The 19,875-nt window shown below is 40.4% G+C and overlaps 1 protein-coding gene across 1 annotated transcript in view; it reads left to right on the forward strand.

Annotated features, from left to right (window-relative positions):
- dock1 (dedicator of cytokinesis 1) overlaps positions 1-19,875 on the forward strand; it is a 203,809-nt gene that overhangs the window by 35,221 nt on the left and 148,713 nt on the right. Inside the window, 9 exon segments of the mRNA XM_030754788.1 lie at positions 1,411-1,490; positions 3,386-3,408; positions 3,411-3,513; positions 4,339-4,398; positions 4,401-4,462; positions 7,191-7,299; positions 7,525-7,587; positions 12,465-12,568; positions 13,116-13,299. Of these exon segments, the coding sequence (XP_030610648.1) occupies positions 1,411-1,490; positions 3,386-3,408; positions 3,411-3,513; positions 4,339-4,398; positions 4,401-4,462; positions 7,191-7,299; positions 7,525-7,587; positions 12,465-12,568; positions 13,116-13,299 (788 nt within the window).

Consider the following 19,875-nt stretch of genomic DNA (forward strand, 5'->3'; position numbering starts at 1 on the left):
GTGATGTGATTTTTTTTGGGGGGGGGGGTTGGATTGACTTCTGGCATCCAAACAGAACTTTAAATAGGCTCGACTGACCGAGTCCCTAATTAAAGACACACCCTTGGGCTCCAGGAAATTCATACACTAACTGGCTACTTGATTAGTTACACCTTGCTAGTACCAGTTCAGTTAGTTGCATAGGTTCAGCAACCACATTCCAAAGATACTCCACTGGATTGAGATGTGGGGATTGTAGAGGCCATTTGAGTGCAGTGAACTCACCGCCATGTTCAAGAAACCAGTTTGATATGATTTGAGCTTTGTGGACATTCTCCTGCTGAAAGCAGTCATCAGAAGACTCTGTCGGTATATACGAAATGGAAAAGTCTAGAAACAGCTCTCAGGTAGGCTCATCTGTTACAAAAGTGTCCCAAGAAATATCTCCCACAAGCAGTATTAACAGGTGTAACTACTGAAGTGGCCAGTGAGTGCAGTTAGAGATTTTAAAGGTTAAATGCTCAGTGAATTAATAAAGGAAACTATAATTTTATTTATGTCAAAAAAATCAGTCTTGTGGTTGTTGTTGTACAATGTTTTGTCCCATGAATGTACAAATCTCTGTTCCTCATTTCATTTCCTTGCTTGGATTGATTCTGGGTTTAAGATGGGAGACACTGAAGACAGTCTGAGAGGCAGAGATTCTTTATTGCGTCCTCCATGCATCACTACTGTCTTCTCCTCCGTGCTCACCTCCTCCTGCTTGTTAAGAGCAGATGCCATCTTTGCCCATCACACACATTTCTCTGACAGCTGCCATACATGTGGTGCCTCCCAGATCACATCTGCTACTTTCTATGCTCTGTGCATCAGCTGTTTCAATGAATTTGTTGCCCCGTGGAGTACAAAACATTTTATACTTGGTGCTTATATTTGAGTTTGTTTTTGGCGTTGGATGTGTTCTGGGGTTTTACAGCCTGTTATTTGAGGTTGTATCTGTAAAAACAACCCCCCCCCCCAACTTGGGCAAGTCAAGATTCACTATGATACATTTGCTCTAAATACTGACTGGGCATAATTTCCTAAATGATCATTTTTCTTTGTGTTTCTTTCATGACCCATCCTGGCTCACTTTTAACTGCTAACAAGTGGCTTTGTGTATGTCATGGTATTCGCATCACTCTTCGGTGTGTCTCTCTTTTCTCTGTCTCTCCTTCATCCCACTCCCCTTTTTACACCCATCACTTTATGGCTCTTCCTGCCCCACACCTCCTCCTCCTCACCTCCTTTTCTTCCTCCTCCTCCTCCTCTCCTCTTTCTGCCACCTCTCCTCCTCCTCCGTGGTGTTTGCCCGTTGTGTGCGTACTGCAGGCTAGCGTTGGATGATGCCATTCGCCACAAGCAGCTCAACATCTCCCGTTTTTCACCCAGGGTGGCAGGGGAGAATGACTTCCTCCAGACAGTCATCAACAAAGTTATCACCGCCAAAGAGGTCAATCACAAGGGCCAAGGTACAGTGCAAACACAGGAAGAAAGGCCAAGGAGGAAGCATGCCAAACTGCTACTGGATCTTTTATAACATGATAAAATATCTGTCAATTTATGGGTTTATTTCAGTGAAGTAGCTCAGTAGACTGTTTCTCATTTCTTTTTTTTTTTTTTTAAATCAAATCAGAAATAAGCATAGTTTTCTGTCAAATAAGGTAACAGAGTCATTGTCTAAACCTGTTACGCTGTTGTACACATAGTGATCTCACATTCTGAACCTGGTATATTCTCGTTTGATTAAATCAGTCGCCGTTAAATCGTTTTTATGGGGTATTGTTGCCACCCCGACGGGCAGGCAACTTTCAACATTTTGAACACGATAACTCGAGAATGAGGCGATGTAGGATTTTCAAATTGATATCATAGATGCATCTGCATATAACATATAAAAGCTAACATGTTATTGAGTTGAGTCAGAAACCCCTAGGGTTATAAAGGCATGTCCAACTATAGTTCTCACCATAATAATGCCAATCCCAGTTGTTTATATTTATTTCTTATTCCTGATTCTTACTTAGCCATTTGCTTTTAAACTGATATAGTGAATAAAGTCACTAAGGCTCCCCTTTAAGATCTACTGAGACCTGGTAATTATGTGTTCAAGATTTTGTACTTCCAGGGGGTTTGTGGCACCTAAAGATTGTACTGCGAGGAGGCTGAGGGTTAGCACTGGTGGCTGCCAATATTTTTAAGAGTCATTACAGTCCTGATTCATTAAAAGAAAAAGGGTAGCATCTAATGTATAAAGTTTCAACTTAACTACACTCTACTGTTGTCATACTTTATTTCAGATCTCTTCTGTACAAAGTGCCATTAACCCCAACATCCTGGCAAGGCAGTAAAATTGTTCAACTTGCTAATGAAAAACATCATTTGCTTTTAGTGTTATTGCCCATACCATAAATAGTTGGTCTCATCACCAGGACTACAGTATCCAAGTGATCCAGATGTTAATTAAGCTGTAGAGACTTTTGCGAAGGCTGGCTCTTATCAAGGACTTCATATCCATGGAGAGAAGAAAACCCTTCACCATCTGAGGGATTTGTGCTGCTGAGAAGGGGAAACAGCATGACAGTCTCCATGGCATTGTCATGCCCAATGAAGACGTACTTGGATAAATGTCAGGTCTGCCCTGACCCTCACTGGGAAAAACAGTGCAGTACTCACAGCAGCTGTTTCAGTCATGTTCGCATATCAAAAGACTTCCTGCTAACCTAGTGAGGGATTTGTCACTCACAGCAATATGGGGCCCATAAAGTGTAAGTGAAAAAAGCCTCTAAGGTTGACAAGGACCACTCATTCTGGTGGCCTGTGAACAAGTGCACTACAGACTGCTTTAATTTGATGCTTTCAGTCGTTTCTTCATCAATGCTGTTAATTTATGGGGCTTTTTTTTTTTTTTTTTCTTTTTCATAGTCAATATTAAGAGTGAGTGAAGCCACCTTTAAAATGTGCTTACAGAGCTGAAACTGGCTCAGAAGAGGAGCCAAGGATTTCTCCCTACCAGGAGAAAAACAAAGCAGCTACTGGTGTCACACTGTTTAGAAAAATGACCCCACACAAGTCCCCCCTGTGTTTAGGATTATTCAGTGATTCCCCCCCCCGGGTCATTAAAGGTTGATCTCTGCTGACTTTAGGAATTATAACCTTTAGTGTCTCTGTAAGATAATGTAGATATTAAACAGTCATTGATTTTAGTCATTGAAACAAACCCACAGAAAATGTCTTTCCAAATGCCACTTTGACATCTGGAAAGCACAAGAAGTCCCTTTTTAGTGTTTTTTCCTTAAGCATGGTTTTATTTCACATTTCTTCTCATAAACTACTTTAACTTGGTTAACTTTGGTTCAACTACCAGGTCTGTGGGTAACTCTGAAGCTGCTCTTCCTGGAGACATTCATCAGATAAGGAAGGATTTCCCTCACCTGTTGGACCGATCAACAGCTGTGGCTCGCAAGATGGGCTTTCCTGAGATAATTATGCCAGGTTTTTGTTATTTTCTTTTTAATATACACCTTTAAAACACTCTTAAGCACTTAATTTTAAGACCAGCTGCTCTAATAATGAAATGTGTCACCATTCTTGCTTGATATAGGATTTTAAGCCACCTGAGGCAGCCTTTGTTGTATTTTTCATTTTACAGCTCTCCAAATTTTCTCCAGTGGTGACAGGTGTGAACTGCAGTCCCTCTCTCTGACAGGCTTTTATATAGTGGGCTTTCTTTAGTCTCACACAGCTCAGTGCGGTGCTTAACTCATCAGTTCTCCTATAAAGCAGAGTGATACAAAGGCCACGTATGCCTTTGCTGTCTGTCAGAATTTACAAATTGTGATATTGGTGCTTTGGGGGCCGATGGAGCAGCCTACATTTGGCTCACCACCATGAAAATCAGCCATTGTCAGAGATAGTTGCAGGCAGGTCATTGTTGTAATGTGCAGAATGTGCTTTGGGATTGCTTTGCTTTGCAAACAAAAAAACAAAACAAAATTGGTGGCATCAAAGTCAAAATGAGCATTTATTAAAACAAAAACAAAATGTTAGTTAAATATAGGTTTAATTATTTGCAAATCATTGTTTTGTTCATTTGTCCTGTGCTTCTACTTCATTCAAAGCAGTTGTAGTTTTCCAAATGTTTGTAATAGAGAGAAGAAACCAAGACATTATTTATTTAATGGACTGAAGTCAGCCATACATATAATATTCCAGGTTGCTGTAATATTAATATATTGAAAAGGATAAACCTGAAGCCCTGTGAAGTGAAGCCTTGGAGAATTGTGGGTTTCTCATTTCTTGTTTTTTTATTTCCTAAAGGGGATGTGCGAAACGACATCTACGTGACTCTGGTTCAGGGGGATTTTGACAAAGGGAATAAGCAACACCCAAAAACGTCGAGGTGACCATGTCGGTTTATGATGAGGACGGCAAGAAACTCGAGGTACGAGCTGAGGAATGTTAACCTGCTGCTTTTGCTATTTTTTTTTCCTGGGTTTCAGCATTCAAGACATGAGTGCTATAAGCAGTTAATCTATCAGACAGGCTGTGATATACCAGGCTTGCTCTAGTCTCATACAGCTCAGCACTGTGAGGCTGAGGTCTCCTATGAAGCAGAGTGATACACAGGCCATACTGTATGCCTTTGCTGCCTGTCAGAATTAAAAGAATTGTAATATTGGTGCTTTGTGGCTGATGCAGTAGTCCAAAGTTTGGTTCACTTCCATGAAAATCAGCCATTGTCAGAGCCAGTTACAAACTCAGGCACGTGGACAGGCAGTGTGGGCAGCATAGTGATGTGATATGTAAAATCAGCATTTTTCTTCTGCTGTAATTAATTACCTTTGCTAATGAAGTTAGAAGGATCATTCCTCCTCTTTCTAATTGTTTGTAAGCAAGCTGTCCCAAAATGTTTTTTATGTAATTTGGAGTTCTTGCTATAGAGCTCAGTTAATTAGATTTTTTTTTTTACATCAGAAGAACAATCAATATTTGAGTGCACTATCCTCTCTTTATAAATGTTTTTTTCCAGCCTACGAATTAAATGCCATGTGTACTAGTCCTACCTGGAATTATTCTTAGTTTATTCTAGAATACACATCTGAAAATCTAATCTGCATAAATGAGCTGTTACACCTAGAGTGGCGCAAACGGGTCGTGCTCATTTGGTCTTGCAGGCAGGTGCTTTTCCAGTGTATGATCAGTTACTCTGTGAGCCAGCCCTTTTCACACTCAGATTCTTGTAATAAACCACAATCGACTTTAATCAGTCATTACTTAAATTTTAGCCACTGGCTGAGTCATAACCCAGACTGAGCAAATTGAATTTCATATAAATCAATGCAGCCAGGTTTGAGAGAGAATTTGTGGCATTGTGGCACTCCCTCGAGGCAAAGCTGCACGTGTTTTAGTAAGCTCTGTGATCAAAAGATATTTCTAAATAAGTGGGTTAAGAAAATGAGGTAAAATGTAAAAAAAAAAAAAAAATATATATATATATATCTATAATATAGTGCCTCTAGCTTTTGGAGCTGAGTAGTGGTGGAGATTGTACGATCTCCTTAAGTTTCACATTTCTAGTTGTTATAGTTTCTTGAGAAGAAAGCGCTGCAGCTTTGAAGCTTGGACTTGTTATAAGAACGCATAACTTATAAAGAGCTAAATAGATACAAATTTGTTGTGTAAATTCCTACTGAGTGTCATTACATTTCACTGAAAGTCTGCATTTAAGGCTGTCAGAGCTTTTGCGATGTAATAAGCAGAGTCAGTGACAGCAGTCAGCAATGATCAAGAGAGATCGATCGCATCTAAAAGTGTTGTCACCATGTTGCTATTGCGTTGCAAAAGCTCCCAGAAATGCTTAATGTCATGTTTTCAGCACTATAGGAATAAGAAGTAATTGGTTAATTCTCCTTCTTCCTGGCTGGATTTAATGGGCTGAAAAGCTGTTTCTTGATAACAGAATCTTTATTTTTAATGCTGCCTAACTCAGCTTTTCTTCCAAAATAAAAAATATTTTGTTTTTATTAAAGATGCCTCCATATACTAGGCACTTGAAATAGATCTGTGTCACTGCTCACAGAGTTTGTGTAACGGGTTTAATTTGTCGGTTTTGCTTTTGGTGGCTTTTTCTCTGAGCATTTCTGCCTCCTCAGGCTTCTGATCCTCTCCATTCTTCCCTGTCCATTTTCTTTCTGTGCCTCTTTCTGCCTCTGGTGTTTGCCATCCTCCCCCCTTTTCCTCCAAATCTTAAAGGATTTGTGATGTGAAAGACTGGACAGTAACTTTTTATTACCTTTGACTTTGATTAGCATCCCTGGTGAAACTCCTCTCACCTATAGTTAGACCCTAGCCACTTTCGCCCTCTCTGAAATCTGAAGCTGTCCGAAACCCTGGCCACTTAGGAAAGGAGCAGAGGCACTAGAGCTACCACCTGCCCCCCATATATGCTCAGCATGGCTGGGGGAGATGGGGTCTGTTATTCCTCATAATTGCTGGTTGTCAGAAACCATTAGTGTAGGAGTATTTCAGCAGGCAGTACACTAGCAGGCCAGGGAGTCAGCTGGAGTAGTGGGAGGAAAGAGGTAGGCTGGCTGAGCACAGATTGATAGAAAACAAGGCGTACGCACCATCCGCTGTCACTCCATCCCTCTTGCTGAATCCTCTAGTGGGGCATGTAGTATTTTACATACGGACCCTGACCTGTTGTGGAAACACAGGGACCCACTAGGAAGACCAATTTACATGTTTGGATCCATCAGCACCAGCTGGTCTGCTTCCCTGCTTTTGGATTCCTTCTACATCCTGCTGCATGGGGAGCCACTGCTGCTCCTTCTTAAATAATTAATTTCTAATTTATTTCTTATTTCCACAATGCTGTCATGAGATTGGCAGCCAGCACGCAGGTGCTCATGCATAAAGTGCATCCAGACTTTTAAAGGCCATTCTGCTAGATTAAGGCTTTCTGCTCCAGGGGCTGTACTTTATGAAATAAGTGCTAGTCAATTTTCCACATGCTGTGAGCGTGCCAATATTTGACAGAGTGATAATAAAGCAGTTCAACCATCGCGACTGTGGCACTTTGAGCGAACTAACCGCTAAGCCAACATAACCAGATAACCAGTTATATTGTCTTACTACCTAATTGCTATGTGTCTTTACCGTTTATCTAGAATGTGATCTTCCCTGGGGCTGGAGATGATGGGATCAATGAGTACAAGTCTGTGATCTACTACCAAGTAAAGCAGCCACGCTGGTTTGAACAATAAAGGTTTGTTTCTCTGCTCTTACTTCTACCTCTTAACTGTTTCTCTCTTTTCTCTTCTCAATCATTATATTCTATTTTTACCTTAATACCATCCCCTTATGTCCTCTGTAGGCGTCACAAAAAAAGAATCCGTCTGTCCCTAAAAATATGCTCTGTGAGTTTGTGTGTGTGTGTGTGCGTGCGTTCATGTTTGTGGCTGTCAGCCAATCCTGTTCTGTCCTTTATCTCAGGTTGCTATTCCATTGAAGACGTGAACCGGAGCCACTTACGGTTCACCTTTCGTCACCGCTCTTCACAGGACTGTGAGTATAAATGTCAACTTCTGAATAATCAGTTTTTCAGATGACCAAATTGCACAATTGGCTGCTAATCTATCCCCAGCAAATATAATGGAAGATCTCCAAACCAAGCAGATGTGTTGCACAGTGATAAATACTTTGAAGCTCACCCTTTGTCACATTAATCAGAGGTATTAGTCTGTTTCCTGCACAAAGCAGCATCATGGAGTGGCTTGTCAGAGACTTTGGCTGGGATGTGAAAAATGCCTGAGGGGACTCATTTGTTTATTGGGACCAGTGTCTAGCTGAATGCAGCCAGTGTTGTATGTCCTTCTGTTTTTTAACATCCTTTCTAATTTTCGGGGCATAAAGGGCAGGGAAGCCTGGCGCTGGTGGTTTTGCCAGCCCATCTGCCTGCCACATGGCAAGGCTTTCCGACAGCCACAGGAGTGGAGCAGGAAAAAGGTTTTGGGGACCATGACAGGTGTATACAATAAATACAAAAGCAATCAGTTCATATGGCGCAGATGGCAGAGCAGAACTTGGAGGATATGAGGATTGGAAAGTATAGCCTTTCCCTAATCTGCAGCTGCTGTCATCATCTACTTCCACAATCCTCCTGCTTTGTTTGCTTCTCACCTGCATGCAGGTGGTTTGGAGGAAATTGCCAGGTCTCAGAGCTCAGCGCTGGCTTATAATCCACTTGGAGGGCCTTCTTGTCATGCTCGGCACCTTGCTTCTCTGGAGACTAATGCTGTTACGAGACATGCCTTTGAAACTCTGACTTACTGTTATCTTGGTGTAACGGTTACTTTAGAAACTGGCTCACCTCAAGTGACTCTGGGACTGCAGGGGCATGCTGATGCTGCCAAACTTTTGCCAAACAATTGACAATAGAGACATGTTTAACAGGTGTAATAGCTGGATTCTTTGGGACTTGTGCATGGTGTGGCTGCATGTTTTGAATTTCCCTGTGGGTGAATGCATTTAGCAGTATTGGGACCCAAGTTTATTTTAGGTTCTGTGTAAATGTGATATCCCTGTACACATTAATCTAACTTTATCCAAGTTTAAAATTGTATGCATCTGTGTAGTCATGTCTTTCTGTGATTTCTGCACTGACTTACCTCAATAGATGAAGGAGAACCCACTTCGATATCTGACTGCTCGTAAACACAAGAAAAGAGTACCAGCTGCTACAATTTAACCTCACTGTCAGTGTGTATGAGACCCAAACTTTCTGTAACAGAATGTTTTTAAGAGCAGAATAATACTCTCTGAAATGAGTGTATTTCCATGTGCAGCAGATAAACTGCAGACCAAACCAGGGACCTGTTCCAGAGAGGGTGTTAAGGGAATACTCTAAGCTTGATAACCCTAAGAGTGAGGAAACTGTGCTATTTTATTTCAGAAAGAAATGTAACTTAAAGTCTGGGTTAGCCTCTGTCAACCTAATATGCTCACTATGAAAAATCCTTTTTTATCTACTTTTGCTGCGCTTGAAGGAGCTGTCTGACAAACCACTTTTCTCATATATACAGTTTATATCAAAGCACATAATGGAGTGCATTAATTTGCAATATTTTCAGTCTTTTAGAAACGCTGAGATCCCATAGTGCACAAACCAACGACTAGCTTAAAGATAACAGTTTTTGTGATCGATCTGTCATCCATGTAGGATGGAGACAGCAGTCTGCGGTAGCTTCTTTCTCAGATCGGAGTAAGATATATACATTTTCCATTTTAATATCACTGTGACTGTCGGAGTTGAAGGTACAGATTGTCAGCCAGTTTCTCTGCTCTGAAAAGTTTTCTGTAGTTTTCACTGTGTAAACCTTTATGGCACTTTAAACACATAAGACACTGATTAGTGAACAATCATTTGCTATAATGTGATTGGTTATAGTGTGGGAGCATTCATATACTTAATATGTCATTTTGGAGACTTTGTGAGTATTTTTGAGCACATACTGGTTAAGGTAGTACTATCCACCCTCAATAATGTGTACTGTGTGGCCCAAACACAATAGCACTACTGCTGGTAAGTGAGAGAGAGCGATGCGTTAGGGAGTTTATTTTCCCACTTGTAGTGTGAAGAGAGAGAAGTAGGCTATATCAGCAGTTGAATCTCATTTGCATGGATTGTTTATTGAACAGAAGTGCGTGTTTATCAGCTGAACAGCTAAAATGGCACTAAGTCATAACCTGCCTTCCTCTTATTAACTCTTTAAACTCTCTTTTTTTCTTTTTTTTTTTTTTTTTTGGGTGAATGTGTTCAGTGTACCCTCCTTGTGCACAAGTGAGTCTTTTATTAATAAACACATTTGTCCACTGGAAAAGAAAGTTAGGGGAGAGAGAGGGGCTAACATTTCTGCAAACACAGTTGCACCAAGCTCAAATTAAAAAAAAAAAAACTCACAGAGAGAGAAATGCTTTCTCTTGTTTTTCCTGCATGCATATTCATTTCAGTGTGCAGAGTTGCGTTGACAGTGACTGTGTGCACACTCAGACATGACTTTGCTACAAGTGTTGGTTATTGTATAAGGGGCAGCACAAATTGATTAACACGGGCACTTAGATCCATTATGTAAATGTGCCAAATTTTGTCATACAGGCTAGGTTTCATGTGCATTCCCTAGCAGGCTGCCATTTATAGAAAGCAAAGCAAAGGTAAACCAAAGAGCCCACATTATCTAGGCATATTCAATTCAGCTCAAATTTTATATATATATATATATATATATATATATATATATATATATATATATATATATATATATATATATATGAGAGAGAGCGCTTTGTTTTCTGGAGATGTCAACACAAACTGTAGCCTGATGTTTTAAATTTAATTTGAATCTGATAATACTGATAATGTTCATTTAAATCATTAAAGGGAATACAAGCTTGCTACCTTCTTTAATTGCTAAGCTATTAGTAATCATGTTGACAGTTGATTGGTGCAACCCTAACCTGTTGCAATGGTGACTCATGCTCAAGCTCCATTGATGATTTATTTATTTATTTATTTTTTTACTGCTCACACATGCACTTAACTCGGCGTAAACAATCTGCTTTCTGGAACAGACCTCTTGTTTAATTGTGGGTTGGCTAACATATCTATTACCTGTTCTATAATCAGCCACTTCATAGTAATCCTTGAAAGACCGATTGTAGATACAACAGCAGTGTAAACGTATATTTTTGTTTGTTTGTTTGTTTTTTTCCAGCCTATTGGCCCAGGACTTTTGGAAAAGCAGAACTCCTTAACCTCTCGACATGTGATGAAAAGCAGCACAGATACAGCCTGTCAGGCCTTTGAGTTGCCTGCCTGTGCTGTCATGTGCCTGTGTCCTTCCTGCTTCCTTTGCTGTGCTCCTAGCTAGAGCTGAACTTTAAGGAGATACACAGAGTGACAGAGCTGCTCATCAAGACCACTAGTGAAGCTCATGTGTTCAGTATCTAATTAGACCAACTCTAACATTGTGTGTCAGACTAATACTCTAACATTGTCAGGCCTCATCAGACTGATAACTGCTGTCACAGACGCTGCATTGGCTGTAAAAGATTCCTGACATCTTTTGACTTCTGTTTCATCTTCATGAATCAGGGGCAGCTTCTTTATGCCCCTGCTTCATGAATCAGGTGGGCTTTAAAATGTGGGACAGTTCAGTCAACTAAATTTGAAGTGACAGCCCACCTTAGAGGTGGAAGTTTGTGAAACTCCCACACAAACCGGACTTCGATTGGCTTAAAGAAGTAGCTCTGTCCTGAAAGTGACCTTTTTTTGCCCAAATTAAGAGTTTTCAGCTCTCTGCCCTTTAGGAAGTCACTAATACATTTGGTATTACTGGATGGCATGCCTACAGTGTTTTCCCTCCACTGGTTCCTCTCAGCCTAGCAATTATTCACCGGTGAGTTGCAGGCAGCAAACCAATGAGGGGATTTATGCAGATAGAATGCAAGATATATACTTCGATGAATCACGTCCCCCCGCGCGTAAATCTGAGCTTGTTGATCCGCAATGATGATATATGCGGCCCTATTCAAATGCCTGGTTACAGGACAAAGTCATAACTCTCGTCCTTGTTTATGCAGCACTTCCTCTCAACATTCGCAGTCACACATGTGTGTGCTCATACACACACAAAACGACAAGCATCTTTTCTCCACTCTTATAGGATTATACAAATTGGTCGCATCTGCAGCTGCAGCACAAGTGTAACCGTTTATTCATTTGCAAACAGGAGGTGGACATTAAGCCAAAGCTTGTCACTTAAATAATATTCCTTTTTTTCTTTCTTTTTTTTTTTCTTTTTCTTAATCAGATCTGTTTCTTTAAAAATAAATTTTTAGATAACAACCAACTGGATGTGTTACATTTAAAGTATTTCTGCGATTGCGTCTCCCACTTGCCTTGCATTATTTTCTGCACAGTTCCTTCACACCTATGCATAACCGCTCCGAACAGTTGGGCTGTGTGTGTGCGTTTGCTTCAGTTGAGGGTGAAAAATAAACAGTTCATGGACAGATGCAGTCCTAGCATTAATAAGGACATCAGAGGGGAACAGTAGTTTCTTGTGCTAACTCAGGAGCTGACTCAGGGACTGTAGTGCTGAGGTTAGCGTTTGGATTATCAGTTCTTTGAGAGTGCTGGTTTGTTAATGACTTGTTGTAACGTCAGCAGTGCTGCATGGTTTAAGAGGCGCATTGTTCACGTGAGCATATTGTATCCACGTATGAAAGATTTGGTATTTTTGGAAAAATGAGACAAAAAGCAAACGTATGCTTTTGTACAAAAACAAAGAAAGAACAGTATGTGTGAAAACAGTTTTATTCTCAAATGTAAACAGCAATAACCAAGTCTTCTGCCTTCCTTGTGTGTCTCCCACCCCCCACAGCCAAAGATAAATCAGAGAAGATATTTGCCTTGTCTTTTGTTAAACTGATGAGGTATGACGGGACCACTCTCAGGGATGGTGAACATGATCTCATCGTGTACAAGGTAAATGTAAACAAAAATAAATAATCTTTTAACACACTTAGAAATCAGTCTTTGTTCTGAATTATTTGTTTCTTGTTGCCTGCTTGTCGGACAGCCCACGCTCTGTGAAATGACCAAGTTGTAGGTGAAAAACTGCCCTATTAGCAGCTGCCGTCATAACAGCCTGCCATCAGTGCCTTCTATGGAAGTTGTGTGGTTGATATCTGCCTGCACAATGAAATGAGAGTACTTTCCAATTAAACCCCCTTGCATAATGATACCTTTTATGTTGTGGTGCCCATTTATGTTAATTACAAAGTTCATGTGGCTTTTTCATGTTTCCTGTATTGTTGTTTTCACCTGTCAACGCTGCGTTTGGAAATGAATTATATTTTTCTCACACGCAAAAGCTTAGGTAGAAAAGCGCATGAATTTGTTTTGTTGATAGTGCACTAAATGAAAATCCATCAAATCCTCACAGCATCAGAATAAATCATTTTGTTATTGCTTAAACAGCAGCTATGGATTTTTACTATTAAGCTGACTAATACTTATTCTCTAAAACCAGGCAGAAGCAAAGAAGCTGGAGGACTCATCTCTGTACCTGAACCTACCTTCCACCAAGCTGGAGATGGAAGAGAAAGGCTACTCCACCACTGGGAAAAACATCCAGAACCTGGGCACTTGTACCATCAGCAAGGATTCCTTCCAGATCTCCACCCTGGTCTGCTCTACCAAACTTACACAAAATGGTAACAATTTTTCTGCATTTATGTTCTTGCTATCTTTGTTTAACCCATGTTATTCATTTTTAGGTATTAGTCTTTTATTGATCTTTGTTTTTCACCATATTTATTTGCACTAGTGTTATCCCGGTTGAGTGTGGCTGTTACTGCACAGGTTCTCCTTTCCCTGCTCTTAGGCTTACAGTGAGTGCACCTCCCTCCACAAACATATTGCGTATGGAGCAGTGCTAACAAAAAAAATGGTGAAGTCGGTATAATATTATGCTAATGACAACATGTTACATTGGCTTAATAAAGGCTTTCCAAATGGCAGTTCTCCAACTAAAAATTGTTACACTTTCAGCATAGAGTTTACATAATTAATCTTCTAGTAGACCTGAAAAAATAACTTTCTAATTAAAAATAATGACTGTAATTGTTTATTTCAGTGTGAATTTTTGAACAGTTTGAGATGATTTGAGCTTTGTGACAATGCCTCAACTGGCCCAAACTGGCCCAGCAAAATGCCTCCCACACCATTGTATCACCAGCAACCAGAACCATTGATACAAGGCAGGATGGATCCCTGCTTTTATGTTGTTTGTGCCAAATTCTGCCCCTGCCGTCTGAATGTCAGAGCAGAAATTGAGACTCATCAGACCAGGCAACATTTTCCCAATGTTCTAGCACTTTTGAATTATAGCCTCAGTTTCCTGTTCTTGTATGACAGGAGTGGCACCCATTGTGGTGTTTTGCTGTTGTCGCCCATCTGCTTCAGGATTTGACGTGCCGTGTGTTCAGTGATGCTCTTCTGCATACCTTTGATTGTAAAAAGCGGTTATTACTGTTGTTACAGCTGCCCTCTCATCTGTCTGGATATTCTCCTGACCTCTGACATCAACAAAGCATTTTCACTAAGAGAACTGCTGCTCACCGGCTATTTTCTCTTTTCTGAACCACATTCTGTAAACCCTGGAGACGGTTGTGTGTGGAAATCTGTCGATCAGCAATTTCTGAAATACTCAGATGAGCCCGTTTTGGGACCAACAACCATGCCGCCTTCAAAGTCACTTAAATCACCTTTCTTCCCCATTCTGTTGCTCATTTTGAACTTGAGCAGGTCATATACACCATGTCTACATGCCTGAGTGCATAGGGTTGCTACCATGCGATTGAACAGGTAGGTAGGTGTGTGTGTGTGTGTGTGTGTGTGTGTGTGTGTGTGTGTGTGTGTGTGTGTGTGTGTGTGTGTAAAATTACATATTGTGGTTGTAGAGGGACTGTACAACAAAAAGAAGCACACAGGACAGCAAATCCCATCAATGTGTGGATTCACTTTTGTTGTAGCGTGGAGTAGATGAAGCACAATTCCAGCTTGATGAAATGTCTGCTCTTATGAAGCAGTCATCTGACATTTACTCATAAAAAGAGCGCTCACTGGGGAGAAAAAGAGACCCCCCCCCCCCCCCCCCCCCCCCCCCCATGTGCCTCACACATGCTGAACACTAGGAAGGGTTTTTCTCAATCTATTTCTCCTACTTTCTTTTCTCTTTACTCTCCTTATGCCAGTCAGTCTCAGTTAGATTTCAGTTCATCTCTGCTGAGCGAACAACAGCCTTTTTATTTTCTCTTGAAGATCTACTCCTATTAAGCTTAGGAAATCCTCATGCCTGCCACTGGATTAAGGATTTTAGCGTCTTGTGTTCCCACCAGCCTTTCTACATGTTTATAAATCCCCACAGATGTCAGTGTAAACCCTCTTGAACATGCTGGTATTTTTCAGCTGTGTTCATAACATTGTAGTTAGACTGTGTGAAAAGCTGTTTTCCTTTGTGTGAGTGGTCAAATGCTTTTAGCTCTGATTTCACAGAGCTGAACCAAACCCGCCTAAACGTCTGCTTTGCTTTCTTTCTCACTTGATGTGATTTGCTCTGTATTTTTTTTTTTTTGGTATGCAAGACTGAGTCACAATTTTAATTAGAACCAAAATTAAAGCTCCTTTTGTGCTTTTGGCCACAGTCTGAAAGGAGTGAAAATAAATAAGTAACACTGCAGGCTAACTTTGACTTGAATTGAAATTAATTGTTTTACTCATCAAGTACAATGCCCGGTTTGAATAAAGAGCGCATCGTGCTCTTATGTTTTTATTCACGTTAACACAAATCTTTGTGTTAACCATGTTAATGTTAAACAGTGAAGCAACAGCAGAGTGAACAGAAAAGCTGGGAGTAAACTATTAAAGCATGTTCATGTGTGTTTGTGGTCTTTAATGCTTTATCCTTGTGTAGGCCTGTGGGGGAAAAAAAATCACTGTAAACCATTTTTCCCCTTCTTTAGATGTTCAATATCATTTAAAACTTTAAAACCTCCTTTCAGGAATTCATGGCCTTATATATCATTAGAAGTAAGGAGAGCAGCTTTAGGGCTATTGAATAAAATAAAATATAAAACTATTTGACTGCAGCTCAGTTCTTATTATTTGTCTATAATTTGCTATTAGATGTGGCAGTGTTTCTCATTAAGGTACAGTACTGTCCAGAAGTCTTGAGCCACCCCTCATTTCTTTAAGGAAAATGGGTAATAGATACAGTGACTTATTGAAAAGTGTAAAAATACATGGAAATATAACATATAAGACAAAAAATAGAGTTTGTACAATTCTAACAAGCTTGAAAGTGGATATTTAGTATGATTGCTTTGAGATAGCCTGAACGCTCTTAGCCAAGCTTTTATTGTAATTTCTTCAGGAAAAGCTCTTCTATGGATTTTGGCTTTGTTTTGTTCTGTTCTCTGTCAAGGTGATCCCACACTGCTTCAGTAATGTTGAGGTCCGGGCTCTCGGGAGGGGCGATCCATGACTGATTGTGTTCCACTGTGTGTATTTCTCTCCAGGTATGTTTTTACTGCACTGGCAGTGTTTTTGGGATCACTGTCATGCTGAAAAATGAAGCTGTTGCCAACCAGACGCTTTCCAGATGGTATTACATGATGGATCAAAATGTGACCATATTTTTCTGCATTTATAATTTCATCAGCCAACACCACTGGCTAAAATGTAGGTCCAAATTATGACAGAGCCTCTGCCATGTTTTACAGATGGCTGTAGGCACTCATTGTTGTACCTCTCTCTTGACCTCCTTCGTGCATATTGATGGCAATTTGATGTTGATGTTGCCACTGAAACTGAACTGGGCCAGCTCTTGTGTAATCTGGCATACCTCAGCCTTTTCTACCTGTTTTGCTTGCTTAAGAATGGCTTGACAGTCACCCTGCCACTGAAACCATTTCTAATGTGGCTTCAGTGAATAGTAGCTGGATCAACTGAAGGGCCAGATGCATCTCTCAGATCCTGTGTCAGGTCTTTGCTCAATTTTTTTTCTCCCTGTTTTTTAAGGACATGACTTTCAGATACCGTTCGTCCACTTTAGATATTTTTTTACACTGGCAACTTCTTCTTTTTTTCCGCCACTTGTCCATGCTGAGATAGGCCAAGTTTTCAGCTATTAGCTTTTTGGAAATCACCTTGTTAGTGCAAAAATACTATTTTATGCCTGCCAAATCATGCTGTATTTGGCATTTTTTTGTGGATTCAACTAACAAAATGGGAACAAAATATGTGTCATGAATATGTATCGACAATGTCAAAAGAGTGGTACAAGAGTGAGCTCAGTTCAGCTGGTGTTTTTGAGGAGCTTGTCAAAACTGATGGAATTATGAATGCAGAAAAGCACCGTCAGATTTTGATCAACCATTGCGATGCCATCTGGAAAGCGTCTGATTAGCACTGGCTTCATTTTTTTCAGCACGACAGTGATCCCAAACACACTGCCAGTGCAGTAAAAATGTAAAGGTAAAATACAGGCAGTCAAATAGGTGCTGAGATCTGGTCACTACAGAGGACAATTAAGCTACAAAAGATGGGATCAAAATTGAACCAGGATGGACGTGATGGAGACACTTTCATATACTGCTCATTATTTTCAGTAGAGGCTGCTTTAAAACCTCTGTGATTGTCTGGCTTTCCTTTAGGGAAAAAAAAAAAAATCTGCATATAAACATTAAAATTACTAAGGAAAATTGGATTTACCAAGAAGGTGACAGTCCCAAAGTTTGATCAGTCGTTTCCTAAACGGTTACAGTTACAACAAAACAATGACGCATGGTCTTGACATTCTGACATTTTAAAAACTTCAGTACAAATCTTTGACCTGTCAGCAGCCAGACTAATGCGCTGGCTTTATGTGACAGTTTTGTGCTAAATCACTGTGGTCTAACAAAGACATGAAAAGAAGATAAAGCTAATTGTTTGGTGTTACTTTTCAAGATGCAGCCTGATAACATGCGCTGCAAACCTTTATAAATGAGGTCACTGCAGACCCCCGCTCTCTGTATTTCTCAGGGACAAGGGGAGGTTTTTGTTGTCAAACGGCTTCTGCATGTAATGTGTGAACAAGGTGGGTGTTGCATGTTGTTACAGTAATGTTCCCTTTGAAGCTTATTAAGTTTAGTCTGCGGTATAAGTTGTCATTTAAATACAATTGTGTGTGCCCTCCTACTCAGCTCAGGGGGTGGTGATGTCAATGAATTAGCCGTCTCAGTTACAGAAGGAGAGTCTGCCTACACAGATTATGCTAGGCAGAGAAGTAATGTTAGTAGCTCAAATGGTTGTCTCAGCTGTTATGGAGATGTGTAGTATGCAGCATAGATCAGTCAACATCATTCTCTGCTCCTATTTCTCCTCCTCTCCTTCCATTCTCTGATTTATCTTGTTCCTTGTGTGACAGTGATGGGGAGCAGTATGTGTCCTGGTGTGTAGATTCACTCCTGTAGAGCAGCTCCACTCTCCATATTTACCTGTCACTTTATGGTCATAATTTGCAAGGTACCAGTGGATGCTTGGGGATCAGATGGCCTCGTCACTGCACAGAGTTTGATTAAACAGAGAGCTGTGTGTGGTATAGGGTATATCATCCCAAGCTAAAGCTCTGGGAAGAGGTTTGAGCTATTTTAATAAAGCATTGTACACAGAGCAGCCATAACATTAACACCACCCAATTTATATTGTGTAGGTCCTCCTTGTTTGACCAGAATAGCTCTGATCCGTCAGGGCATGGACATAGAATTTAGGGGTGGCATGAGGACATCGGCAGCCTTTAGGCCCAGTGGCTTGTGGGGCTTGTTCTTGCTAGCAGTTTGCACAGATGCTCTGGATTAAAATCCAGGGAGTATGGGGGCTAGGTCAACACCCTGGGCTCTTCGTCATGCTCCTTTAGTCATTACCACAGTTCTTTTCTTTGTGTAGCAGTGTGCATTTTTAGTTTATGATTGTGAAGTGATCAGGCCTGCCAGGTTCTCTTCTGGTTTTTTTTCCCATCAATCCTATATACCCACCTAACAAAAAAAATAAAAGGAACAAACAAAAAAACTGGATGCCAGAATCCAAGGTTTGAGAGCAGAACATTGCAGTGTGGACTGATCAATATTATTTTCCTCACCTGTCTTTGGTTTTGATATCAGTGCCAGAGTCAGGCTGCTTTAATAAAACCCAAAAGCTCTTCAAGATCTGGCTTGGTCTGTCAGTCCAACAGTTTATTATTTTCTAATATTCTGATTTCTTTTTATATTTAGTGCAGTGTTTCTGTAGCTGATTGCTCGGTTACAGCTTGTCATGATTTGATGACAGTTTTCTGTTTTTCAAAAATTTTAAATCACACATATCTCATGTTGGTTGGACTGTTGATTGGATGAAACAGCAATTTAATGTTACCATTTGCAAAATATATGATATTATATGATTAGTAATGTAATCATGATATGATTTATCACTTGTATGAACAGTGACCCCATTAATTGATAACAAAATACCCTTAAGTGTAGCTAAACCTCTCTGTCATCAACTCACTTCCTACCCACCTCAGTCTGCCTGTTCGCTCACCACCAGTTTATCCTGAGGATTTTCTCTTGCAAAGGGAAAAAGGAGCTCTCGAATGCCCCTCGCAACAGACTGCATGCTTCATACTCACGGCACCTCGCTGCTGATCCCCACATCTGAGATGAAACATTTTTTTTAATTAAGCTAGATTTATGCGGGCAGTCTCCCAGTAGTGGAAGCTCCCGTGAAGTGGCTCCTGGCTCTTCCCTGGGTATTTGCAGTGTGCTTCGCTACACAGATTCAACGACAGCACATCTGGGAGAGAACCTAGCCCAGTGAAATTTATTAAGATACTGTTCCTACCTCCACTGGAAAGAAACTACATGTAAAAGTATGGCATCTGTGTTCAAATTGCATTTGAAGCTGCTCCAACGTCACTGTACCGAAGAAGCCTGCACTTCTGTGCTTCATGACTACATACAAGGTTGTCACTATTAACGGAAAAGAATAAGCGATCAAGACTCCTTAACAGTTGTGTTTGCTTTTAAAAGTGAACAAAACTGATTTTGTAAAGTAGAACCGTAAACAAACTTTCAAATGGTAATGTGAAGTCTTTTGCATTTCAGTTGTGCATTGACAATGTAACCTATTTTCTCTGAATTAATTATTTCACTGCTCTCCCATCTGCCAGTTTCTTCCAGTCTTTTAAATTTTACTGCCTGTGGAGACAT

The sequence above is a fragment of the Archocentrus centrarchus genome, chromosome 19, assembly GCF_007364275.1.
Source record: "Archocentrus centrarchus isolate MPI-CPG fArcCen1 chromosome 19, fArcCen1, whole genome shotgun sequence".
Classification (NCBI taxonomy): Eukaryota; Metazoa; Chordata; class Actinopteri; order Cichliformes; family Cichlidae; genus Archocentrus; species Archocentrus centrarchus.